We start from the raw sequence: 27032 nt of genomic DNA, 5'->3' as shown, positions 1-27032 counted from the left end.
GCTAGTGTTGAGTACACTTGTGGAAAAAATTGACCTTTACTTGGAAGGGAAAGGAGGTGGAGAATACTCAGCTCTGCGAGGAATTATTTATAGGCATGCGGTTATTAGCTGCTGTTTAAAAAAATAAAAAACCCTCTTGACAGTTAATTTATTAAAAATTTATTCTTCATTGTACTTGAATTCATACTTAAAACTACGAAAAAAGTAAGGCAAGAAAGTGTGAGAAAGGTAATGTAGTAATTAAAGCCTCTAGCGAGAGCAGTCTTTTCTGGATAAATGGCAAGCCAAACTTTACTAAATGCTCTTGCAGTATGAATTACTGAAACACTATAACCTGCAAAAATACATTTCAAGTACTTGAAAGTGGAAGTGTGTTACTTTTCACGTTGTTAATCCTGCAGTGCAGTAATAATAAATGTTTTAATATGGATTATGGCTAGCAAATATTCATTACATTATAAAGTTTACTCTTAGAGATACAGATGGTTTGTCTCGTTCAACTTTTATACAAATTGGAATTAAATTGCAGAATAGTTTTATTATAGTAATGTGATATGTGTTTAATTGTACATAAACAAACGAAATGATTCATTCTTTTGTTTGTACACTGAACACATTTACCTTTTTTGCCTATTTCAGAGGAATAAATGTTTCCCTTCTCTTCTAGAAGTAAAATTAAAGGACTGTAACTGATTCTGAATTTTCTCAATATTTGTACTTTGCAATTTCACTTTGTTTTTTTCTCAGTGGGTTTCTTGCTGTATTTTTCCTCTTCCCTCCGCCTTCTCTACAGTACAATGGAGTGGCTTTTCAGAATAAAGAAATGAAGCAGAATACATAATAGAAACATATTTTTATCCTTTTAAAACTTAATTTCAATTTAATTGTATTCTAATCCTTTCCCTATAGTGACCAGAGGCTAAAAGTGACAGTTTAAAACTAGCATCTGTTGCCTTTGCATTAGTTGATGTTCATAATCTTGTGAAGTACATAGACTTTAACTTTACAAGTGCTGAAATTAGAATAAAATCACAGAACAATGTGTGTGGGGATTCATGTGAAATGCAAAAGGGAGTATTTTTTTTTTAAAAAGTGTTCCTGCATATATTAAAGTGGAGAATCAACAAGTTTACTGTAATCTATATCATCAGCGTCCAGGTGTGCTTTTTTTCCCCCCCAAATGACAGATAAACCTTTGAACAGATTTTTATTCCATGTCTTTTCACCTACACTTTATTTTTTCAGGTCTTGATTGTAGTATTGAACCTAAAAAGGCTGAATCAAATGTACTGAGTTCATAGTTTTGCTTTGAAAGCAGTGATGGTCCCTAGTTAACTGGGAAGTTTTTTGAAGTTAGATCTTGAAAGTAATGCAGAGGGAATGTCTGCCCCTTGGGTTCCTGCATCTCCCTGTTCTGCTTTACTGTTTTCTGTCACACTGTTATGTGACTGACCTGGGGAGTCCCCCACTCACAGAAGCAGGTCAGTGCTTCAGATAACATGACCTTTCCTAGAGGTTTTGTGTGTCAGGAACCTTGAACTGAACGTTGTGTTAGTCAATTTTATTCCTCGTGGGTATAATGAACTAAAAGAACCCACCTAAATTAGTCTACTAAAGCTTTTGATCCACTATAAGTAAACTTTTTTGGCTCCGTGGGAATTTGAGGGCTTTTCAAAATGTTGGTTATTTCAGCAATTGTGGGGAAGACATCTGTGATGGAAGGTAATGGCAAGATACTTAGAACTAGTCCTGTGTTACTATGCTAATCCTAACAAGTCATCAGTGCTTTAAAATGTAACAAAGATATAACTAAATCATTGTGCTGTTTACTTCAAAAGCAAGTCTGGTACAGGTATAGTCTTCCAGCAAGCAATTAGTTCTTTTGCTTTTAGGTAGGACTGATGAAGTCATATCTGCAAAACAGTTCCGTTAATGAAAAAACTTTGAGTGGTTTGTTTCCTCTGCAGTGTATCAGGAGGAAAGAAAGTGGAAAATCTACTCAAGTAATGGGATTGCTAGACCGACTAAATATTAGAAGCTAATCTTCTGGGGAAAAGCTGCATTTCTTTATGCATTTGTTTCTTAAAGTTGAACAGTAAGCATTGAATAATGCTCTTTGAGTCTCATTGCTAGTTTGCTTTGGTTTAAGTATTTGTGATGTGTTTGTGGTTAGATAACACTGTTAGTGTGGGATGTAATGGGATATGACAGCCTTTCCTGTGTGGAGTTCTTCAACCTTAAAATATAAATTGCAGTATTTCTGGGGCAATCCTGCAAATAAACTTCTAGCACATTGTGAAATAAAGCTTGTAGTCTCAACTAGTCTGTCACTTGCCATAGAATATTCTGAGCTTCTGGCATAAGCAGTTAAAACAATGATTTAAAATTTGTGACTCAGACTAACCTTCTTTTGGTGACAGCATCCTTTCCCCTCTGACATAAGTTGTGTTTTATTGTGGGATACCCTGGGGCCCTGTTGCTGTTTGTCCCCCTTGCCTCTGCTGTATTTCTCTTCCCTTCTTACTGCATTGTGCGTGGAATTCACTTGCCTTTGCTTAGGAAACTAGTACTGCTTTAAGCATGTTGGAGTGTGGTGTCTGGCATCTAGCTGCCCCTATGGCTCTCCCTCATGTCCTCTGTTAAATCTGCCAGCCCTGTACAAACCTCAGCTTCCTAAGGTGTCCGGAGTGGCAGGAGGTGTCTATGTTTACGCAAGTAAAGACCAACCTTTTTGTTACTCTTACTGTCATTTTCCCCCTTCCTTCCTTCCTCTGTCCTTTGCCCCCTTCCTTTGTCCTTTCTCCCTCCTGTTGTTGGAAACCCTATGTAGTCTGAAGCCTTTACGTCCTTCAGGGGAGCCTGTATCCTCCCGTTACAGAATGTTTATCTTGGGAGGTGACTTTCAAAATAAACAGCAAATAAGTTCCTTATACTTCTACATAGTGACAGCCATTTGAGAATTAGTGTTTACTGTGATTAACGGAAGGTGCTGTATAAGTTGGAGTCCTAATTTAAGATTGTGATAGAGTATCCTGTAGTCACTGCAGCATGAAATTGTGCACAATTAAAAACTAGGTGATGCAGAAGTTTCTGAGATTTTACAAGTGACCATACTGAAAATCTGTTTTAGCTTTTCTGTGTGTATGACATGTTAATTGAGTTTGTCTTAGATAATCTTGTACTGGAATCCACAGACTGTTCTGCAGTGTCTCTCTCTGACTAGCATGGTAACTGCGTGTTTTGTTTTGCTATATGTCACCTGTGTTTCGGGCAGGGAGATATCACTGAGATGTGAGTAGGTAGAAAATAACAATTTGTCATTAAAACATCAACTAATGATGAGCTATGCAAACAGCAGCAGAACCTTTAGGTTTTGTATAAACTATCAATAAATATCAGCTCGCTTGAATTTTGGTAAATGTATGCAGAGGAGTTACAGTATGGGTTTTATTTAAATAGCATACTGTGAAAGTTCAAGGAATACTTAAACTTAACAAGTTATTTTGAAATCTACTTTTAAAGCTGCTGCTTTAACGCTTTTAAATGAGAGATGCTAAAATGTTATTTGGAGACTTAGGTGTTGCAGACAATACGTAGTGTAACTTTCTACAGCTTTTTCTGTTGTACGTTGTGCCTCAGTTTGCTTTTGAAAATTTTAATTCTTTCAGATATATTTGGGAGTTTCAAGGGAAAATACCTAACTTCAGTAATGCACCTAAACTTTTTAGATCTTCTAGATGTTTATCGGTTGTGCAGATGTTTACTGGTTGTGCATTACATGCTTTCCAACATTGGAGGTGGTGTAAGTGGGGCCATCAAGACCTGGACTGTGAAACTTGCCCAAGGTTATTCAAGAACTCTGTGGATTTGGAGACCTATGCTGTGTCTCCAAATCCACAGGGTTCTTGAATAACCTAAAGCAAGTTTCACAGTCCAGGTCTTGATGGCCTCATCTGTAACATGAGAGAATAATTCCCCACCACAGAAGCATGTCGTTAGGTAAAAATGTTCGGTTTGGGTGCATGGGTGTTATGGAAATGGGATTTGTATAAAAAATTAAGAGTCAGGAAACCGATGCATTCAGAGCATAGCCTGGAACTTGCAGTGGTGTCTGCTGGCAAACCCTGCTGCATTGGTAGTGTCTTCAGAAACATTTGTAAATCTGCATGCAAAGATCAGTAAGGTGCTTTTAACTGGAAAATTGTACAATTGTTCTACTTTCTAATAGATTTAGCTATTGATGTCCTTACTCAGAACAACTTAAAAGTGCCACTTCCCTGCTTGATGACCAAAATCCAGTTAGGATAGACAGGTGAGTTCCCCTATTAAGATTTATTGAAGACAAACCTTAAGTAATTAGTTACCATTCTAGGAAGTCTCTGATCTTCCATTATAGTGGCAAGTTCCAAAAATAGCTGAGTACAATAGGAAATCTTTAACAGGGAGGAAAATGTGAGCTTCTAGTGTTCTCATCTTATGTATGGATATTTTTTATTTCTTTGAAATGGTAAAAACCCCCAACCTCCCCCTTATTTCAGACACGTGAAAAGTCTGAGCAGCTCCTCTGCATTAGTTCTCACTCACTTGGTGAGCTCAAAATAGATTTGCTAGGGTGTTGCATGATCCACTATGCTCACATTTAATAATTATGTGCTACCTTTGCTTTTTTTAAACAGCATGATGCCTCCTCCTAAGGAGGTGTAGTATAACATCACAATCTTCTGGAATAATGATCTTTACTTATCTAATGAGACAAGACTGAGTCTTAAGTCTTTGCTTGCTCTAATGTATTAGTCAGCAGACCTCTTCTGAAAACCAGCCAAGGATTGAAATGTGGCCTTGTGGCTTAACCCTGGCAGGTGACTGACCACCAGCCATGCAGCTGCTTGCTCACTCCCCACTCTAGGGATGGGGAGGGAATTGGAAGGTTAAAAGTGCAAAAACTTACGGGATGAGATAAAGACAGATGAACAGGGAAAGCAAAAGCTGTGCCTGCAAACAAAGCAAAACAAATTAATTCAGTACTTCCCATTGGCAGGCAGGTGTTCAGCCATCTCTTGGAAAGCACTCCGTCATGTGTAAGGGTTACTGGGGAAGATGAACACCATAACTCTGAATGTCCTCCCCTTCCTTCTTCCCCCAGCTTTATATGCTGAGCATGACATCATATGCTATGGGATATACCCCTTTGGTCAGTTGGGGCCAGCTGTCCCTGGCTCTGTCCCCTCCCAACTTCTTGTGCACCTCCAGCCCACTCAGTAGTGAGGTGGGTGATGCTTGCGCACTATCAAAAGCTTTTCTCCTTCTCACCCCAGTAATAACTTAAATACCTCTGTGTTATCATCACTGTTTTCATTGCATATCCAAAGCATAGCACCATGCAAGCTACTATGAAGAAACTTTGCGCTATCCCAGTTAAAATGACATATATATATAGCTCTGTACGTACTTTCTGTGCTGCACTAACCTATGGCCACCAAGGAATGGCTATGTCGGGCTTTCGAGAGAAGAAGGATGGAGTCCTTGGCAGGATAGTCTGCAGGGCTTGATTTTATTTTTTTTTCTGCAGAAAAAATTAAAAATAATTACAAAATACAGAAAATCTATCCTAATGCCTTCAACATCATTCTTCCCCATATGACTAACAATGCAGCCTTCAGACCAGTCCTAGAACTTTATCAGCAATGTGCTGTAATGCTGTCATGAATTTGTATGTGTGTCTTTTCCAGTGCCCTACTTGCATCCTACCAGAAGAGGCATTTTATTGACATTTCATTGGTACTCTGTTGATGTTATTGATCCCATTTTATATATTCAGAGAAAAAACAGCACCCTTTTATTTAGGACAATCAAGCTTACTGAAAAGTTCTAAACAAGGATCCTTTATTGATCACTGCACAGGTGGCATAATATTGCTGTGTTGTGATTTTAAGAAACTTGTTTTGTTGTGTGTTGGATTTTTGGAGCTGTATGGTAGGCATCTGATAACAGAGAAGAAAGGGTTTACTCTGAAAGCAATGGGAATTAGAGATGTTACTGAGATCTCATTAAGCTAAATCTTCTTTACATGTTATGTTTTAGAAAATCTTCATGAGACCCAGGGCAAAGGGGGAGGAATGCCTGTTGCTTTTGATGAGACAAGGGTGATTACCGGAGCTCACTGAAACACTTTAGATTTGAGATAGTCTTAAGAATGCTTTTTAGCAGTAGGAAACAGTGGGGTGCTCTGCAGTATTTTGTATGACTTTGAGAATATGCAGAATATTATAGCCCGAATGTACAGCAGGATGTGCATTGTTCTTGTGCATTGTATAAACTTGATTAAATCTTGCTGCTCGGAGCAGTTTGTAGTCTCTGTTGTTAACCAAAGAAAGTAAGATCCAGTTTTCATGACGTGAAACTCTCCCATTGAAAATAAACGGTGTACATGTTTTAACATCAGAGACACCCATTTGGCTACTCTGTAGGTCACTATTTGTGTACTGAGAGCAACTCTCCTATTCTGCCCATTGAGGTGAAGGAGAGGGAGATCTCTGAAGGTGTATCTGTTCTGTGCAATTAGTACGTCTACCTGGGCTTTGTACATACAAAACTGTATACAGGTGGTGGGTGTTGAGATGTTAGCCTCTGGATGTTTGACTACAGTTGGATTGAACTGAGAAGCGGCATGAATAGAATTTGGTGAGCTTTCTCAGAATAAATGCATCTTTTCCATTCTTTTTACCTTCCAGTTCCTGGTTCTCATGTACTTGTGTGCTCAGGGATTAGCCTCCCCTTTTTGTTTTCTTTCTTTCTTTGTTTCTTTTTTTTTCTTTCTCTTAAAATCATTCCTATTTCATGGTAAAAATGAAGTAGACCTCGAATCTGCAGTGATACAGGAGAAAAAGGACCTGCAACAGCATGTTTCTTTTTTATAAAACATCTCCTAGGTAGATAGGTAGTCATTTTTCTCAAGACTTCTAACAATATTACAGCATGTGGCGGTACGTGTATTCTTTACAAGGACACCAAAGCAGTGTCTAAAGGTGGCTCTAGGCTGAAGTTCAAATGTCATCAACCTCTTCAAAACAAAACTATTGCTCTGCAGGAGAAAAAGTAAGACTGTGATTCCTAGAAGTGGGGTTATACAGTATAATGCCACTAAAATAAGCCCTGACCATACACTGTAGCATGAGCAGAAGTAGAGAAATCTTGAATTAATGTGGGTGCAGCGCACCAGTCCAAGCCCGTGTGCAGTTCCATACACGTTCCTGAACGTAATTGTCATGTGATTTGTTTAGCTTCCTATTGTTCTTTTTGAGTTGTAAACCAAAGCATCCAATTTATTTTCAGCCATATTTCTAGAAAATTACATGGCTTGAATGCCCACTTACTTGATTGCTTGAAAGCTTTCATGTATAGAATTTAGCAGTTCAATTTGTACGCTCTTGGGTGTTGTTTTCTCTGAATTTGGAGTTCAGCTTTGAACACACTGCATTGTATTTATATTGCTTTTATTTTACTGTCTGTACATATTTTACTTTGGGTGCATCAAACGTTTCTGTCAAAATATGTATTAAAATATATTTTTTTTATTGCTTAAAGTATTCTATTTTTTGCTTGTTCCTGCCAGTGCATGCTCTTAAAATAAACCAGCTAGACCAAATAAAATTAATTTTGCTCTTTCATGTGTGTGCGTGCGCCATCTTGAGATAAGGCGTGGATGTAGATGGCAGAGACTATTAAGGGGAGTTTTTGGCTTTTGGGAGGTTTTGTTTTGAATGTACTTTTTTTTTTTTTTTTTTTTTTTTTACTTTCTGCTTGTTTTTCCCTTTGCCGGCAGAACAATTATATTGTTCTCTCCCCTCCCCTCTGTTTTTTTCTTGACACTGGAAGGCATAGGAATATGGAGCATGATGAGGACATTACCTCTGCAGTGTTCAAATAAGCGTCTTTTGTTCCTACAGATATTTTAGAAGTGCTGTCCTGCAGACTTTTGCCAGTCGGAAAAAATTCATGACTTCTTACCCGGAGCTGTTAATAACACTTAGTTTAGGGGTGGCTTTATTTGGTACCTTTTCTGTAGGTTTCAAAGCACACAATAAAAGAAGAATTCCCCAAAACACTGGTGTGTTGATGGGAGCGATCCTGATTTGTGAGATAGGTGAATAGCATAATTTAAAAAAAAAAATTAAATCCCATCATGTTTTAGGATTTTGATTTTGTTCTGATATAAATGACTGCATTTACTGAAGTATTGCAGAAATAGAAGGCTGCCCAACAGGGGATTTATCCCTCGTAGCATGGGAGTTTCATATGAATAGATGAAGTGGGTTTCGGCAGCACAAAGTGACATTATGGGCACACACATCGTTACATTTTTACAACTTTTCCCACAGTAAAAATGCAAGAAAATGTAGGGCCAGGTTCTTTGGTAGAATAGAAAAATGTATATATGTATTGAAGGGATGAGGGAGAAAAACAGACAAATGCTTTTAACACGGGGGGGAAAACTACTTTTAAAAGGAAAAAAATTGTGTAAGCTTATTTCTTTATAAAACCCCTAAAAACAAAACCCCAAACTGACTCCCCCCCACCAAAAAAACCCTTGTTTCCTTCTGTTTTAGAAAATCTAATGAGGCCCCTTAAGAACTATGGAATCGCATGGTGAGCATATGTTTTAATTTAAATCAAGCTTCCTTACAGATATATTTGATATTGCGCTGGAAAGCTTAAGTTTTTGCTTTGTTGTTTCAGTATGTCTATGGGTTTCTTGGTAGAAGAGACTGCCCCGGTTGTGTGGAGAGGGCTCATGGTCATGTCAGCTGTTGAGAAATTGTTGAGACAGGTAAGGACTTGGGTACATATTTGTGTTTCAAAGTAACTGGTTATTTAAAAAATGCATTTAACTGATATATGAGTGTCCATGACACTATTTCATATACAAGAAATACTGTATCTTGGTCATCTTAAATTCTGAAGAATTTAATCTTAGCTTCAGGTAAGAGAAAGTTAACACTTTTTGTGTTTACTGATCCCCTTCAAACAGATCTGCTGTTCTATGCATTTGGTGAGTGAATCACCCCAATTTGCCTTCCTTCTCATTACTTTTTATGTTTATGCAATTATAAAAAAAAAAAAAAGAACATTTGGAAGTTGCCAAAGGATTTACATGTATAGGTATCTATGCATATCTACAGCTGTGTTCCCTTATGTGCTTGTTAATTTGCCAGCACTAAGAATTCCTGGGTGACGTTTGACATATGACAGGTACATGAAAATCATTAGATACCATCTCTATGTAATGCAGATAGATTGTTAGTTAATAAATTTCCTGGCATATGGAGGCAGGGTGGCTTTTTTATTTCTTGGCAGGTCTTTTTTTTCCTCTTACTGTGAATAGATCTGTGAAGTGCTAATGAGACAAACAGCTGAAAAAATGCATTAAGGTTACATGTTTAGACTTTGAAGTGACCCAGTTGTTCACAGCTGACATCTATTCCAGGGATTTAATGTGTACTGCTTGGAGATCACTAGGCTTATGTATGTCTTCTGTAAATGCCTCCAAATCTTATGCTCCCTTAATGACTGAAAAGAAGATACTTTTTTTTTTTTTTTTTTTTTATTCCCCCCAGCCTTTTTCCAGTTTTACAGAATTCTTCTCTAACACAGTTTTTAGAATAGTGGCACTCATTGCCCTAGTCAGAAAAGCCATGTGTCTTCCAGAATTTCAGGAAGAACATATTTTCTGAGATTTGGCCTTTAAAAATAAGGGCTATCCATGCCAATAGCTGTGAAAGGCTGTTCTGACCTCTTTGTGTGTTGCATTGTGTTGGCCAGGTTCACAAAGACTAGCGTCTAAAACCTCGAAGGTAGAACTGAAGTTAGCACCTGCTGTATTGGCATATTCCACCCTGGGAGACTGAAGACTGGCAGGCACTCAACAGTGCTGTTACTTCAATCAGTAGTATCCCCAGATGGGAAGCATGTGCCAGCGTCCTTGTGGAGGGTATGGATGATGCTGTGTAATGAGCTCATTGCTCCCTAGCAACTGACAAAGCAGTTACATGCTGGCTGATTATACTGTAGGAACGAGACAGAGTCCATTAATGCTTGGGGCATCAGTGATTTCCCTGACAGTGGAACCTGAATTCTGAAAGAGGAAGGCTTTAAGGCTAAATTTCTTCTCCCCACAAGCATTTTGTTTCTGCATGATGACAAGGATAGTCTTAAATCTGTGCTGGAAAAAGTTCTTTGCATCTCCTCCTGCAAAGGAAGGAGCACACAGATCACAGGGAGAACCAGCGGGTTCTATCTGATGTATAGGTGGCTTCTAGACAGTAACTAATAATTTTTCCAGACTAACATTCGCTATTTTGCTTTTACAAACTGTCATCTCCCTTCTGATGTAGTTACTAGTCACTCAGGAAGGGGTTAACGGTAGAACCAATAGTGTTATAGTCTTGGACACCTAAACAGGAGAGGACCACAGCGTGTGGCAATGTTTTTAAAGATACTAACATTGTATGTTAGAAATAGTTTTGTGATCTGTTGGGGGCTTTGAAATTTGACCATGTTTTCTCTTTGTCTGTTCTTACTGGTCATAGCTATTACCTTTTGTTTGACAGGATAAAGTTGCTTGCAAGAGTCAAATAATTCTGCTTGTATTTAACTTTCTGAACTAGTGTTCTTAAGAAATAGCTGCTTTACTTCTATAGCTATATATAAACCATTTAAATTGGCTCCTTAATCTAGATTTATAGTATAAGTGTAAAGACCTTGTGTGCGTTCAGACAAGCTGATAAAATATTAAGTTCTTAAAATAATTAAGTCAGCCAGATAGAAAATGTAGAGGTTCCCAGACTTATGCATTAAAAAAACTGTTGGTATTTATAACGGTGTTTATTGTTAGATGGTGGAGGACTTTTTTGTTTGTTTTAAAAAACATCAGGACTATGGCTTCCCTCTGTAAATAACTTTGAATGCTTGTTTGGTTTTTTCCATGTGAACAAATACGTTTTCCAGAGCTTACTGTGCTTCAGATACTCCAATAAAGCATTGAAGGGCCTAGTTTCCAAATTCATTGATGGAGACTTGTTAGCTCATTAACTTGTTAACTCATACTTGGTCTGTGCCTGTAATAAGTATTTAAATGCTTCCCTTAGATGTGCAGCTTTATTGAGATTTCTGAAATTCTTACTTTGAAAAATGCATTTGTTAAATATATACATTATGTGCTTTCTTATATACTTCATGCATGCAGCCTCACGCTGTAATATATGTATATTTCTTGTCTGTTTTTACTTCAGTGGATGGATGGCTTTTCAGCACAGTTTGTCTCTCTTCACCTCTACTTGCATATGGCCAGGTTGTATATCACTTTTCAGATAAAACACCACCCTTTAAATCCAGCCTCTCCTTTTGCCACATATCTATAGATACCACATATATAATGAGAAAATACCTTTGCTCTTGCGTGTTGCGTGGTGTCACACTGGTACAAAATAGGCAACAATACAGAAGACCAGTATTACCACTTGGTGTTTCTCTGGTAGTTTGTATCTCGTGAGCAAGGATGGTTTTCTGGATCACATCATATCATTTTCCTTAAACAGAGTTTAAAGGAAATCTGTCTTATAATACAAAGCAGTTAACAGTTTAGTATACTGTACTACATATATATTAATGTACGTCTGTCAAATTGGTACATAAAATATGTAGCATATGGATTCTATAATGTGTCCTACTTTTGATAAAAGTATTGCTCAATAGAAAAGGGGTGATATGAAGTTATTGAAAGAATAAGGAATATATAAGGAAATGATTTTTCACCTGTAGTGAAAGTAAATGACAAACACTAACGGAACATTTGATTCCATAAACACATTCTTAACGCTTTCAGTTAAATATCTCCCTAGTTTATATGCCTTGAAATTACCTGAAATTTTGTTGTGGCTGAGAAGGGACTTCTTCATTCACATAATTAGATGTACTGTAGGCCCATTTACTCTGCAGGGTGACCTTTTTCTCTTACGTGGATTTTGACTCTTCCATTTCCCTGCCACAGTTACCTTCATATAAAAATTCTTCCACCTCTGCTTTGAATCTTGCACCTTCCTTTGAATTGCCTTCCTTTGCATCTTGCTTGCCTGTATGTGGGATAGAAGAGAGTATTTCTTTGTTTACTTGATTTTTTAAAAAGATAAGTAATTTCTCTGAAGAGTGCATTAAAACTCAGATAAGGAAATTTTGGTAGTTCTCCAGTGTCATCTGTAGCACTAGGCTTTTTCTATTCAGTTTTCACTGATTTTTTTCAGTGATACGAATTTTTTTGTTACCTGAAGCCTGTATTGAAACAGTAATGTGTCTGAAAAGTTCTGTTGAAGGAAGTATCAAGTAGACAGCTAAGAACCTTAGAAATATAAAGATTATTTAAATAAAAAAATGCAAGCAAAACTTGTTCATTGATTTACATTGCTTTTGCAACAAGGGCTGAAATGGTCATCACCACTGTCCCATACTCTCTGTATGGGAAGTTTTCTAGCACCATTCTCATTTCTGTCTGAGGAAGTCTTGACAGTTCAAAGGAGCAATTCGCAGACACAATCCTGAACTGATCCAGGAATGGCATGACTGGCTGCTGTACGTCCTGGAGCATATTGTGGTAATTGTTCTGCCGAAAGGTTGGAGGAAAGGAAGGGGCTCTGTGCTGGCTGCCGATTTAATAGCTACTGTAGTCATAGCAGCAATACAAATGGAGGGGTTTTCTTGTTTAGGTAGTAATCAATACAAAGGGTACCAAGTGTTGGTTTCTTTGAACTCTCTATCTTATTCTACATGCGTTATCAAGCTGAAATACCAGCAGAGAAGGAAAAAAAAAGTAATATACAGCAGACAAGTCAGCTTTTCTATTAGAAGAAAATCAAATAAAAAAAAGTGATTACAGGTAAAATACAAGTGCATATTTCAGTATGTAGTGTTCTACTTGTATCTTGTCATATCAGCAGCTAAATTTGTATTAGAAGCAAGCATTACCTACACAACATGGATTATAGATGTCAGCAATTCTGTTAAGTGCAAGCAGTCCCCTTGGAACTAGCCAAAAAATGTGCTTTCTTCTCAAGGCAAGGACCTTGAGTTGATTAACATCCTTCAGAGGATTTCTTACCCTGACATGACTTTTTAACCTACGTTTTTGCAGACTAGTCAGATCTTACATGGCAAGACTCTTGTATTTCTTGTACTGCTCTAGAGTACCAAGAACATTTTGTGCATTGGCAGCATCCTTGGTAACTATGGCTATAATGTAGAGCCTCAGTGCTGTTATGTGTATTGTGACCTGTAAAGGTTCCTCAGATGTACCTGATACGGATGAACACATTTTCCCAGAAAGACTATGAAGCTTTTCGTGGAGTAGTTCAATTCTAATGTGTCCCTAAAATACTCTTCCTATTATGTAACTGTAATTCCTTCATCTCTTTTTTTGCTGCTTCTTTTAGCACCGATTTAGTGCCTCTGTTTTGGTTTATTTTAATTTTCTTTCAATACATACTTTTTATAAAAGTTCCTCTGGGAGGGATATAATTGGAAAGGAAAGAATATAGGGAAATTAGCAGAAAGCAAATTATATAAAACTTCCAACGCAGAGCAGTTGCACCTAAGCAAAAGGAAATGGGGCCTTGTACTTAGCTTGGACAGGCTTTATGCCCTGTAGATTGATGTTGAAAACCATAAATTCAGCAGAACAGTGATCGAAATATTTATTAGTTCAACCCAAAGCTAAATAGGGCTGTAGTCTGAAGATGCAGTCTTGTCCTTTTAAAAAAAAAAAAGTTTAACTCAAGTTTATGCAGTTATTATAATTGTATGTGATTTTGGAAGTTTGCTTAGACGTGGAGATTTTGTGTGCTGCCTTCCTTCTGAAGCTGTTCTCTACTAAGAGAACTGCTTTGAGACCAGCACTTGCTAGAGGTAATCGTGGTTGTATTTATATGTTAGAGTATGTATGTGTGAAGATACATATATGTGCTCAAACCTTTTTTGTAACATAATTCTCTGATGCTTAGTTATCATACATAAGTAGCTGTAAGAGTATCATATGATACTGGGAATAGCGAAGATGCAGATGGATAAATTGTCTTGAAAATACTGAATAGACTGTGGGTTGTGAGGTCTGGGATATTTCAAGAGCCTCTGTGAAAAAGCTGCCATAAAAGCAACAGTGGAGTGGATTGAACAGTAAAAATTCATGTTTAAAGATTTGGGATTAGATTAGCTTGGCATCGGTGTTTAATTCTTGGAGATCAAAGACTATGGAGGCTATATTGTTGTGGGTTTTTGATCATGCCTGAAGCGGCCCATCTCTATAGAGGAGGTTATAGATGTTCAATACTATTTTTGTTTGACATACATTAGTTAGCAAACTATTATGTGCAGTTGCTACTGTTTGAGAAGTGTGTATGTAGTTACTGGTATTCTCCTTTCGACCATTTACGTCGGAGACGTTGCATATGTGTGGACAATTTTTCTTTAAATGTCATTTATTTTAGGTATATGTTAACGCTGCACTTAAGAAGGCCAGAAAAATAAATAAGGTGTTGAGACCAAATGTATTTATACCTTGTAAAATAGCTACCATGCTGCCATTGACTTTTTTTACTGTGCATGTTCCGTGCAGCAGAATGTTCTGTATATGGTGTCTGTAGATAGCTGTCTGATGTCATTTATCGTGTGTGTTTATAACATGCTGTGTTAAATCTCATAAATTCTTTGGCATATAAATTTTCAGTTTTGTACAGGCTTGTTTGCCTGTGTGTATAAAGATTTCTTACAAACAGAACAATAGAGAAACTAGGGGAAACCGTTCCAAATTAGAAGGAATGATCTGTATTTGATTTGGAAGTGATACATGACAAGAACATTGTCAGTAAGGTAGTTAGGTACTACATGCTGAGCTGTCTGCCTGATTGATTAGTATGGTTTACTGAGAGTCGTTCTTTGGCTTGTGTCCAGATCCTGTCTTTTGCCTCACTTTTTTGGGACCATGGAAATTACATTCTGTGTTTATGCAGTGTTCAGCACTGTAGTGAGTTATCACTTGAGAGGTGCACAGAAATACATCTTCCTTTCATACTTTTTCATGTTTATGAAATAAATTGATTACTTTTCTTTTTATCAAGCACAGTGTATTTTGTTTCCAAAGCGCGCGTGTGTGAATGATATCAAATCTGTTAAGAATGCCTAAGATCAATGTAAATGTATCACTGGCATTCACCACAACTGATACTCATCAGAACCTAAATGTCTTGAGCAATTGTGCATATATCTGCAAAATATTCTGATGCTACGTGCTGCCTTGCATAAGTATTCTCCAGCAATGAGCCATCGAGGCGATACAGAGGATGATACATGTAATACCTGAAGAGAGACAGAGACCTGGGTTAGTTGTTTTTGTGTGGTTTTTTTGGTTAAGATTAAAGGGAGACTACATGGTTATGTACAGAGAAGGTGAAAGTAGATGCTTCCTGGATGCCTAGTAGCATTTCCAATCATTTGGCCAGTCTCTTTAGACTTCAGAGGTGCAGATCAGGTCCATGTAGGCAGAGACATAAAAGCTGAACTCAAATAATCCTTCTCTCTTGAATGAGCATCCTTAAGATGAACTAAGAAAAAAAAAAACAACAGAAGGGAAATACCGATATATATATTTCATGTCATACCCCTTGTTTTCATAGGAGTACCTTGATCTGGAAGAGGTTTAAAAATGAGTGTTCTAGGCCTGTGTGCGTTAACGTGTTCTCAGGCATCTTAGAATTGAATACCAGTGCCATAAAGGAGGTTATACTGGAGGCTTATGGTAGTTTTTTGCTTTAGCTTTAGTAGTTTGCTGCCTAGGGTGCAGTCCTTTATGAAACACAATGTAAGGCATCTGGCTGCCCTCTGTGAACCCTAGGTTGATTGTTGTTTTTTTAATTTTAAAATTTTAATTTTAAAAAAATCTTGCTGCTGTTGTCGGCCTTGATTATTTTATAGCCTAAACTGGATACAAGAAAAATTCAAAGATGGCAGCAAAAGACATCTTGACAAAGAAGCCACATGTGTAGAATAGGTCTTTTATGTCCACATTTTTTTAGAAGAAAGGCAATCTGTAATGAGTTCAGGAATGGACTCTGGAAACATGGATTTGAAGGCTAGCATGTTTTAAAGTGGGGTTTTTTTATGTAAATAAATAAATAAAGATAATTCTTAGCAAATAAATACTTATTTTTTTAAAAAATAATTTAAATACAGACTACAGTAGAAACCTAATGCCACTCTTCTATTCTTTTCCACTAATAAAGGAGCGTGTTCGTTCTTTCTAGCTGCTGTAGGTTAGATGCAAAAGGGACATGGGTATTGCTGTGCTGAACACTGCAGTGCCTAAAAGGTAGATGCAGTGCCTAAAAGGTAGATGCAGTGCCTGCAGGAATGGAAAATCAAAGAAAAGCCCAGGCCAGAGCCACTGTGTACCTGGGTCAGTGGGAATTCATCACTTGTCATTCCCAGTGGTAGTATCTGAGGAGTTATTTTGTCCTCCTGGATTTGCCTTTGGCACTGTTTTAGGAGAATAGCTGCAAGCCTTGATTTTAAGGGCAGCAAAAACTTCTTACCCTTCATGTCCATGGCTTAAAGAAATTGGTGTAAAGTTCCAATTTTGCTGCGTTTCATCACCTACATGGTAAATGTCATTGGAGCTTGCTCAAAGATGAAATTGTTACTAGTGTGGGCAAAAAACAGTCTCATCAGTGTAGAATCAGTGCAAGAGTGTATTGGTGGATGAGAGGGAGCAATGAAATGGGATTTAGCAGAGAATGACACATACTGGGTCAGGAGGAAGATGACAATAACAAGTTGATGGCTCTGATTTTTATTTTTTTTTTTAGCTATATTTTGAATAAATTGAAAGGCTCTCCAGAATAGTAATAGTGAGTCAGTGATGATGATTTTTCTTATTGTAAATGTAAAGAGCAAGTAAAGAAAAAGCACTGTAGTGAAGATGACTTTTTTTTTTGAGTGTGGACTTTATTTTTAACGCTTCTTGGTTTAGAAAGGGCACTCTTTCTAAGAGATTACCATTGAAGGCATTTGACTTGCATTATGGCAGTAAATTTTCAAGATGGCAAAAGAGTGAGATGCTGCAATGGGAAATTGTAGCAAAGGTGGTCAGAAACATGAATAGTTCTTAGTATTTTTTTCATAATTTTATCATGTTTTTGCCTTTGGATACACATTTAAGAGTCTGTGCATACTGGTTGTTTGTCAACAGAGTAGATGTACCTAAAACGTGTATGGTAAATGCAGATTAATATTGTTTTACTCTTTCTATATTTTGTGTTTTGGCAACATCTTCCATTTGAGAATTTTTCCTAATTTAAAAACTGACTTGTGTTTTACAATATTAATGTATTTATCCAGTCTGCAAGTAATTGAGGAATTGAGGCAGATAGTCTGTAGCAGGATATTTACAGTTCATGTTTCATAGAGCTAAACAAAGCTGTGCTTATATTGTGAACTATAAAGATATGTTTATAATTTGCAATGCATAACTCTAAAATGCAGCACTCTCACCAGGTATCACTACAGTGAAAAATTCGCTAGTATTTCAGCAATTAAGAAAATATTTCTTCTGTTTCATTTTTCTGTTTTGTTATCTTAGCCTGAGATGAGCATACAGATTGTTCCAGTGAGACAGCACGGTTCTTCAGAACAGTAAGAGCAGTTGCGTCTTTAGGAAGTTTGGATGCTTTTCTATTTTTGTGGTCCAAAGTATGAAAATGAAGAGATCCAGACATTTCATCTGTACACATAAGATCATTAATATTACATATTTGTTCCATTTAGAAAGGTCAAGATCTGCTATTGAGATATTTTGAAAAGAGGAACAAACTCAAACAGGGCCAAACTTTGCAGTGCTAAGACTGCACTTGGATAGGCCACTAAGACTGCATCTACAGCTGACAGATAGTAAACAACTCTGAATACTTGAGATTTTTTGTCTTAAATCTTTAATGGGCGTTCTTTTAAAGCAAGGAAGGTGAAGTGGCATCCCTCATTTTACCGCAGAAATTAAGGAAATGGTTTCAAGGGCAAGATAAGCAGATGACCCACTCATACCTTATAAAAGAATTTGTTTTAAAAAATACTTACACTTTTTATTAAATTTATTTGTCTGAGACTAAGGTACAAATAAACAAATTTCTACTCATCCACAGCCCCCTGGAATCAGTGGAAATCTTGACAGTAATTTCTACACCATGCTTTTCTTGTCACGTTGATGTTTAGAAAAGCCTGCTACAGGCATTTGTATAATCACAATTCACTCAGATGCTAATAATCACCTGGAAAGGTCCTGTCTGTCCAGAGGGAACTGCCGTAACCAGTCCCAATCAGCATGTACATATTTAAGGGAAATGATTTTTTACTTCCTGGAGATTAGAAGCTAAACATAGATTCAGAGAGGTACGGCTGCCAAAAGTGTGGGAGATGACAGAAAGCTCCTACTTTCCGCCACTCTGCCCCCCCGTTTAACTCCCTATGCAATCAGAGTATTCCTTCTGTCACCCTTTGACTTGAGCGTTCCTGTACATTTTGGGGTGGGTATGACTGAACAAATATGGGCTTGATTCTTTTTGTTTCCAGCTGAAGCTACAAAACCTGTTCTGTTGCCTTTCTTCCCTTAATGAAGGAAGCAGGATCTATATGGATCCTGCTGCTTTATTGGCTTACGTTAGCAGCTGATATGAAAAGGGATTATGGTTTCTGAAAGGAATTGACAGTCATAGAAAGAAGTATTAGGAAAGCCAGAAGGAAAAAAAAACGTTAGCCAAAAACTTACTGCTGAGCTGGAAGCATTTGCAGTAAATGTATTTTAACTGTCTTTGAGGATTAAAAAAAAAAAGGCAAAAGAAAAAAAAAAGCCTAACAACATAGTGAGAATGTGTTTACAGCAAACATTTCCTGGCCTGGTTCCTCAGCTGTCATGGTTATGACTGTGCAGCTACTGCTGCTGTGGGAACAGGGAGAGAGTGTTTTCTTTGCTCTGCTTCCAGTAGTCTCATCTCCTGCACGGATTACACAGGTATGCATGTGTCTGCCCTCCTCGCAATGCAACAAAACAAGCTCAAAACATGTAACTCTTTTTTGCTGGTTTTGTTGAGTAGACAAGAAGAAATGGCAGAGAGCTCATGGTGTCTCAAAATGGCTGTGCTGGGGCTAGAATTAACTATTTTTGTTTTCCGTTGTCTTGTGCCCCCCCCCCCCCCCCCTTTTTTTTTTGTCTTCTTTTTTTCCCCTTGAACTTTTAAAGGAAACTCTGTAGAGGTTTAAGGTTTCTTTGCAACAAAGTTCAGAACTTTGTGCCTAAATGGCATCCAGCTTAATTCTTGGAAAGAGGTGGTGATTGAAGCATGTTCTGAAGTGTTTCCTAAACAGAAATACTAGTGGTAGAGGAACTAGGAAAAGAGAAGGCACAATTTGTTTTATTTTCTAAATGAAGATTCCATTATTTACATGAGACTGTTCAAAAACCAGTAGATGCCTAATGCCACTCTTCTACTTTATTCTTTTCCACTAATAATGGCATCTGTTCATTCTTTCTAGCTGCTGTAGGTCAGATGCAAAAGGGACATGGGTATTGCTGTGCTGAACACTGCAGTGCCTAAAAGGTAGATGCAGTGCCTGCAGGAATGGAAAGTTAAACCAAAGCCTGGGCCAGAGCCGCTGTGTACCTGTGTCGGTGGGAATACATCACTTGTCATTCCCAGTGGTACTGGGAAGTTACTTTGCCTTCCTGGAAGTACCTTCATACCCTTGGGCAGTGCTTTAGCAGTATCTTAGAGCGCCAAAGTTTAGAGCTTGGTGTGGAATAAGTGAAAATAAATAGTGTAAGTCAAAGACGATAGGTTAACTGGCTGAAAATTAACAATTCTGAAGATGCTGAGCAAGAGAGCTATTAGGAAAAGCCTATGGGATGTGTCTCACTTTCTCTGTCCTGGATTTCAGCACCTAATTGTAGGCTGTATCACACAGCTCTGTGTAGCAGATATTTAGAGGCAAAATCAAGTATCTTCAGTTAGGTGCCAAGACCCTTTTTTCAGTTTAACTTGACAGGCTTATTCTCTCTTCATAGTAACAGTCTGGGAAATTTCCATAACCATTCAGCCAGGGCATGGGAGCTGCAAGTTCAGTTACTTTCTCAGTTTAGCATTTAAGCCTGTATTTCCTGCTACCCAGGGGAGTGCCCTGCAATCACACACAGCAGCTGAAACCTTCTGCCTTACAGCTAGGGGTGCGCGGTTCCTGGGGCCAGGTTAGATGTCTGAAGGGGCAGCGTGACCAGTGCTATCCAGGAAATTTAGTTAATCCAAAATTTTAGCTTTCCAGGTGAATACCTCAGCTACTGGCCTTATATAAGGTCATGGTTGCTTCATTGGCTTTTGCATTCTTTGTCATGCAGTGGCCCAGGTAGATGCCATCTGCCTGAGAAATTGATACGCCTTCAGATTCATATATAGGTTTATGTCTAATTATGATATTAAACAGCTGTAATTATAACAGCAGAACTACAGGCTTTGGTGTTTGGTTTTGTGGTTTGGGTTGCTTTTTTTTGGGTTGTGGTGGTGTGGGGTTTTTTTATTTATTTATTTAGTTTTGGATTTTTTTGTTCTGAGGTGCCCAGCTTTCTGTTGGATTCAGTGTTATCACTGGCAGGTTACATTGAGAGCAAGCCTGCTAGACTGGGCTTCTAAGACTTGCTCCTTTCTCACAAGTGTGTGTGTGATTAATGGATCCCAAATGAGCTTCTGCTTGAAACTTGGTACTCAATGAAGATTTTGGTATTTATCTTCCTGAGTAGTCAACATCCTTGGGAGAATTTTTAGGATCACTTCTGAATGCATAGGTGGAGCTCCTCAAAGCTGCTTTTTTACGCATGTGGATGTTTTTTTTTTCATTTTTCAGCATTTTTTGTTTTGCATCTTTTTGATCAAAACAAAAGTGGAGCCTCTCCACTCCCAAGTACATTGTTTAGCATTATATGTACTAATTTTACTTAGTAAATAAATTATGACTATAACTATAAACAGTTTTAAAAATTAATATTAAATTAATGTTACACTGATTATGCAGAGATTTTTTTCAGTAATCCAACTTGCATTCTCATTGTTGGAAGCTGACAGACTGATCCTTCACTCACACCGTCCTCCCATATCTCTCTTGTGCCCAGAAAATAGCTGCAGATATCCAAGAATAGCAGCATGTTTTGTACATGTGCTCTTTGTAGAAAATGATTATTTCTCACATACCAAGTGATTGACACAAACATAAAGTAGTCGTGCTTAAGGTACCCGAGATTAGTGACTTTTTTTCTTAGTGCCCTCACTCCCCCCACCTCCCAGCAAAAACCATCCCCCACTTTTCTGTACTATTTATGATGCTGCGGTAGTCGTTTCTCCTCTTACAGTGTTTTGCTCCATCCACAGTATCTTTTAAAAGAAGGAGTATGTTCTCCCAGTAGGATGATGTCTTTGGAATACAGCTCTTCTGTTACGTGACTGAAGTGGGTGCCCATTTTGATACATTTTCTGCTAGATGCAAACAAGTCTTTTTTTTTTTTTTTCCTCTGTAAAACCCATTAAGTAAGAATTGGAGCTAAATAAAAAACCAGGAAGCAAATGAAAATATAAAGACTGTCCCTCACTTGGCCGTAATCACTGGATGTCCCTGAAACTCATAGTATCAGCACCTTCAATAATTATTTTAATTAGGTTTAGAATACAAGTAACACTTCTAATTTATTGTTGCAGATTAATAACTGAAGGCACTGCTGAATGCAAAAGCATGAATCTGTGGGCACAGCAATTATTTTGGCAATCTATATGCGATGGTTTCACAGATTATCTGTTGTCTGATTCACAGCAAATGCTCTACTTCTTTAGGAATTAGACAGTAATTCAGCGCATCATTAAATTGTAGGAATGTAATGTGTGCCACTGCAGAATGTGTACAATTTTGAATTTGTATTTATTTTCATTTTTACATTGTCTGTGTCTTTAATGCATTTTCTGCATTCCATTCTTCGTAAGGACAACCTATATGCTGTTGTTCTTGCTTCTTTCTAACCTAAAGGCAGTTCTGTTAACAGATAACGTATACCAACTTTGCAGTCGAAGTCCTACGGTCAAGAATCCCAGCCAGTCAGAGACCTGCTTTGCTCACTCTTGCATGTGCTCTCACTTACATTCCTTTTTCACACTCTTTCATCCTCTTGAATCTTCCTGTGGAATTGAAAGGTTCTGTATTTTGTCCAGCCTTGTCGCGACTTCTTGTTGAGAGTATTGATTGTTGTGCTCTGAAGAATTCATGCAGATGCTGCAGTGCTGGTTTCATTAGCAAAGGTGGACTATTTTGTATTCACTGACTGGGGAGGAGATGCTTGTGAATTTTAAGTACGGAAAGTTTGGAGGATGTGTTTTTGTCCACATTTGTGGAAAAAAGTTATTAAAAAAATAACATTTTATTATTGAAAATTAATGTTTCACCTCAAGGCTTCTTGCTCTGGGATCTGATAACATCACACCAGGCAAAAAACCCCAAGTCCTGTGTGGAGATTTGCTATCTTTTGGCTCAGTTCAGTGATCTACATCGAATTGATTTTATTCCAGTTTTTATATTGCACAATTTATGGTAATATTGGAGGGTTTTCTTCAACAGGATTTTAAGTGACTTGAATAACATTCATCGTGTTATTTTCTTATGTAATCCTTTTTCTGAAGGCCTTAGACTGGCCTCTGTAGAAGTTCCCTTTTCTGTACCAAAAAATGTTACATGTTGTACTTAAACAGAATTTTCTGACCTTTTTAATCTAATGATTTTTAGTTGAAGTGCTTATGTCGCGGTGATATGCATGAAATGGTGCCAGTATTAGTCTGTTGGTACCTCAGTAAGGAATTTATTAGTTTTCTTATTGTACCAGAATATGAACTGAAGCTTAAGGAAGTTAAATAAAGTGTGAAGGGAAATTAGGAATATTGCTTTCCATTGCATAGCTTAAGCATTCAGTCTTAAACTGTATATCATCTTTTTATATTATTACAGAAATATAGGCTAAAATGCATATGGGGAATGGACTTAATAAGCTTCTCCCTCTTGATGTTAGTTGCCAACACTAGTAATAGTTCCTTCTGTTATTATTGTAGGGAAAAGCTGAATCAGACAGCATGTATAAATTCTATGAACTTAATTTGGGTCCTGATAATACTGCCTTAAAAATGTGTTGTTGGCTTGGGATTTGATAGCTAAACAGTGCTTTTGCTTTTGTGTATTAATAGGAAAAGCTCAAAGAAAATTTGTGGTTTAGATGATGTGCTTAACAGAGCTGCATCAACCTGGTGATTAGTTTAATTGGGTGATGTGATGCTAGCCCACTTTCTTCTGTTATCTTTACTTTTATATTACTTTGGTGTTTAATTTTGTTGCTGAAAGACATAGGAATAGAAATGTGCCTTGTTCTGTTTCATTATTCCACAGCTGAACTACAGACAGTTCTGTATCACAGAACAAGAGAAAAAATACAGTGTATTTCTGAAGAAAAGTTTCTGCAAATTATGTAGTACAGAATGTTTGTGGATCAAGGGTAGAGAGCAGCAGGTAAACAATCAGTCTGAAGACTGACTGCATAATAGAAGTTTGCTTCTCAAACTGTCATCTTTTGGAGAATAAGTCCTCTGAATCCCTGAGAAGGGGGAATCTTGGCTCACAAAAATGCTTTGTAGTGACAACTTGAAGCTAGTGGAAGAGTCTTTTATACCTGGTGGTGCTCATACTGTCTCCATCAGTTGGGTTGGGAATACATATAAGTATTCCTTTTCAGTCATCCCTGGAGACTGTCCCCAGACTCTTGTGGACATGCCACGTTGCCTCGCAGCTGTGTGCCATCTTTGCTTCAGGCTGATGTGATGTTGACTGGGCTTTCTGAAGGCGAGTAGGAGCCTGGTGTGAGTGCCTTTCATGAAACCATCTCTTGAAACACCCTGTAGAGAATAGCCTCTTTATTGTTGTCTTCTGGGAGTAGTTTAGTTTTGTAGGTTATATGAATGAAGGTGGTAGAAACTTCAGGCTACTAAACTTGCCTTCAGTTCTTAACATTATTAAAAGCCATCAGGGAGGAAGTAGCCAGTTTCTGTTTTGGTTGAATTGAATGGGACTTTGGCTTTCTTCCTAGGCATTTATTTCTGAAAGTTACTCTTAGTCTTTATTGAGAAAGAATAAGAGAATTTCCTTCTCTTTATGGAAATCTTTGGAACGAACTGTTCTTATGCTTCACTTCAAATGTGGCAGAACAGACTGCTCAGAAATACCTTAGAGGGAGTTTGAACTGCTGCGATGCATCTGTTTTTCACGGTGTTAGATTGCAAGGCTTTTGAGATCGGTTAAGCATCAGAGGACAAGTCAAAGGGGCAGCCGTCTTTGTTCAGAAAGTGTCAAGTTGTATTAAGCACTATGGAATATCCTGCTATGGTTTAGGTAGTTATTTTACTACCAGAGGGAAAGTTTCTGTAGGGACTAAAAATGTTCCGGTTTACGTCTGGGGAATGTCTCCTTTCTTTATGAAAATATTTGTGAAAATAAATAAAAATATTTTTTAATTAAAAATGTCTAGTTTCATTATACTGTTCCTAAATTAGCTCTTTTCTTATATCATAAAACTACTTATTTGTTCCCGATGTCTATGTATGTTTAAACAATCTTCTAAGTAATTTTTCCAGGAAATATTTTTAAATATCTGTTTTATCTTGCATCAACAGATCTAAGTATATGTGAATGGTTATATACATATATGTACTCATTTCACAATAGCATTTCTTACTTTTGTTTTGTTCAGCTGTTTGCCTGTTTTAAATCATTTATTTACACAAAAAAGTAGTTAGGAGGAGGGGGATCTGGCAGGAATAGACCTTAAGCTGTCTGCAATGTAGCTCTTGGTACTTTTCTGATACTGGTATTCAGAATTCGGCTGGCTGCTGCCAAGTCTGCACCTGCAGTGCTGCTTGATTGAAACTCTGCATGTATTCGTCTTAATAAGAATAAATAAAGAATGTCTTCTGTTAGTTACCAAACACCAGGATTACTTCAAAACGACAAGGAGAAATCCCTCTTCAGTGCTAATATTTTGTCATGTCTGCCTCATGCACACAGGATGCTTAGGCTTCATTCCTCAGCAGAAATGCCGTCTATATCTCTATGCTCTACCTCAGGTTTAACTTGCTGTTTGGAACCCTTACTCAAAATGCATATCTGGTATTTTGATTATGAATTGTCACATAAACAGAGTGATTGATTTAAACTAATTTACATAGAAGCCTTTGTGGTGTTTGTGAGCAAGGGAAAATACACAGAAGCACGTGGCACTTAATTACATTGTTTAACAATAAATGTCAAGTTAAACCTTTTTAAAAAAGATGAATGCTGTACTTAAGGAAAGTGCAATTACATATCTGTGGTTTGAAATGTTTTGTACACTGTATATGTTAGAGGGCCAAAGTTCTGTGCATGCAAAGGTGCTGACAGATTTCAGATGCTACAAGGCAGGCTTTTGTAACTGCTGTCCGCTTATTGCTTGCAGAGGGAACTAATGTACTGTAATGTGCTGTTAATCTGAGCTCATTTACTTGTATGCAGCCGCATTTGCATACAGACACACTTCTCAGAACTGACTGAGAACATGAGGGCTAATGGTCCTGATTTGGTAGATTGTTGCATATAAACAGGATTTGCATTCAAATTGGTGTGTTATATCACAGCCTGATTATACGTCCCATTTTAATAATGTTGAGTGAATGGCAATAGTAGATTTCAGAAAGCCACTCCTCTGATTATATGTTCCAGATCTAAATTTAATTAGAAGTGTCTTTACCCCCTTTGCTGAAATTTAGTAACAGACATGTAATTTCTTCTCCCATCAAACAATGTATACACTTCTCTAACAAATTGTTATACTTTCCAAATCACATTCAATAATTTAATAAAAAGACTGTCATACTGCTTCTGTATTCCTTAGGGAGAGTAACGGAGAAGCAATGGAACTCCACAGTGTTCATCTACTTCTTGCAGAATAGAAAAGAATAAGAGGAGGTGTATAGAGAGAAATAAGACAAGGTGCAGAGTTCCCCAGCCTAAGTCTGAGCAAATCCATATGTCTAGAGAGACACTGCTCAGTACTGGGCAAACCCACTAGCTCAGTTCTTTTCAGTGTCTGTAGCTATGCTATTATGGTGCAGCTCTCTATTCTCATCCTGAATTACAAACGAAAAAGAAGAGAATAAAATTGTGAGGATAACTATCCGACTACATCCAAAATTAAAACCAAGGTTAGCTCTAAGAGGAGCAGTTTCCCAGTCTAATTTGCCATCTGACTTCCACCAGTTCATCACCACAGCAGTGGCATAAGTCAGAGAGGTGTGTGTGGAGAGTAGTTCTTGCATACATTCAACACTTGCACACCTAGACAGCTTTACTGTTGCCTTTTCTGAATGGGTGTGACAAAAGCCTGTCTTCCTCCTACTCCTCTGCACAGCAGCAACACATTCTCTCCATTACTGCTGGGATGTTAGAGCTTCTCCTTTTCTCTGTGCTAAGATTTGTAGGTATTATAATGGAGCACGAGTCATTTGATAAAAACCGCTAATTTATTTTTTTTCAATCCATGAATTTGAAGAAAATATATGAAATACCATGGTTTCGGTACCATGAATTAAGGCTTTATAATTTAATTGTGCTGTGGCTTAACAGGGTTTTTTTTCCTGTTGCTTAGCAATGAGTTTTACCATGAGATTCACCATGTGCTTAAGATTCCATTATTAACTTCTGCTTTCAGAGGTTTAAAACTTTAATAAAAATTATTACTCATAGGACAACTCAGAAAGTTCATGTTGTAATTTCTTTTTGTTGTTACAGGGTCACTTACTAGGTAACCTGGAGGCAGAAAACTCTGGTGCCCTCCGATTTCTGTACCTATT

General features: G+C 37.6%; 1 protein-coding gene across 8 annotated transcripts in view; it reads left to right on the top strand.

The window, feature by feature from the left end:
- The window catches only part of NUBPL (NUBP iron-sulfur cluster assembly factor, mitochondrial), a 99383-nt gene that overhangs the window by 23054 nt on the left and 49297 nt on the right, over window positions 1–27032 (top strand). For 5 of the 8 annotated variants that reach the window (XR_013929705.1, XR_013929706.1, XM_080397044.1 and 2 more), the window contains 2 exons: window positions 8607–8646; window positions 8737–8827. The exons of 1 other annotated variant lie outside the window; for it this stretch is intronic. Coding sequence is in view for 5 of the 7 variants with exons in the window: in XM_080397044.1 (XP_080253170.1) it covers window positions 8607–8646; window positions 8737–8827 (131 nt within the window). In the remaining 2 variants the exon portion in view is untranslated. The remainder of the gene's footprint in view (window positions 1–8606; window positions 8647–8736; window positions 8828–27032) is intronic. 2 more of the 8 variants (XM_080397047.1, XM_080397046.1) reach the window with 1 other exon arrangement.

This window comes from Falco punctatus (genome assembly GCF_963210335.1).
Source record: "Falco punctatus genome assembly, chromosome: 7".
Classification (NCBI taxonomy): Eukaryota; Metazoa; Chordata; class Aves; order Falconiformes; family Falconidae; genus Falco; species Falco punctatus.
This window is presented reverse-complemented; position numbering and strand designations above follow the sequence as displayed.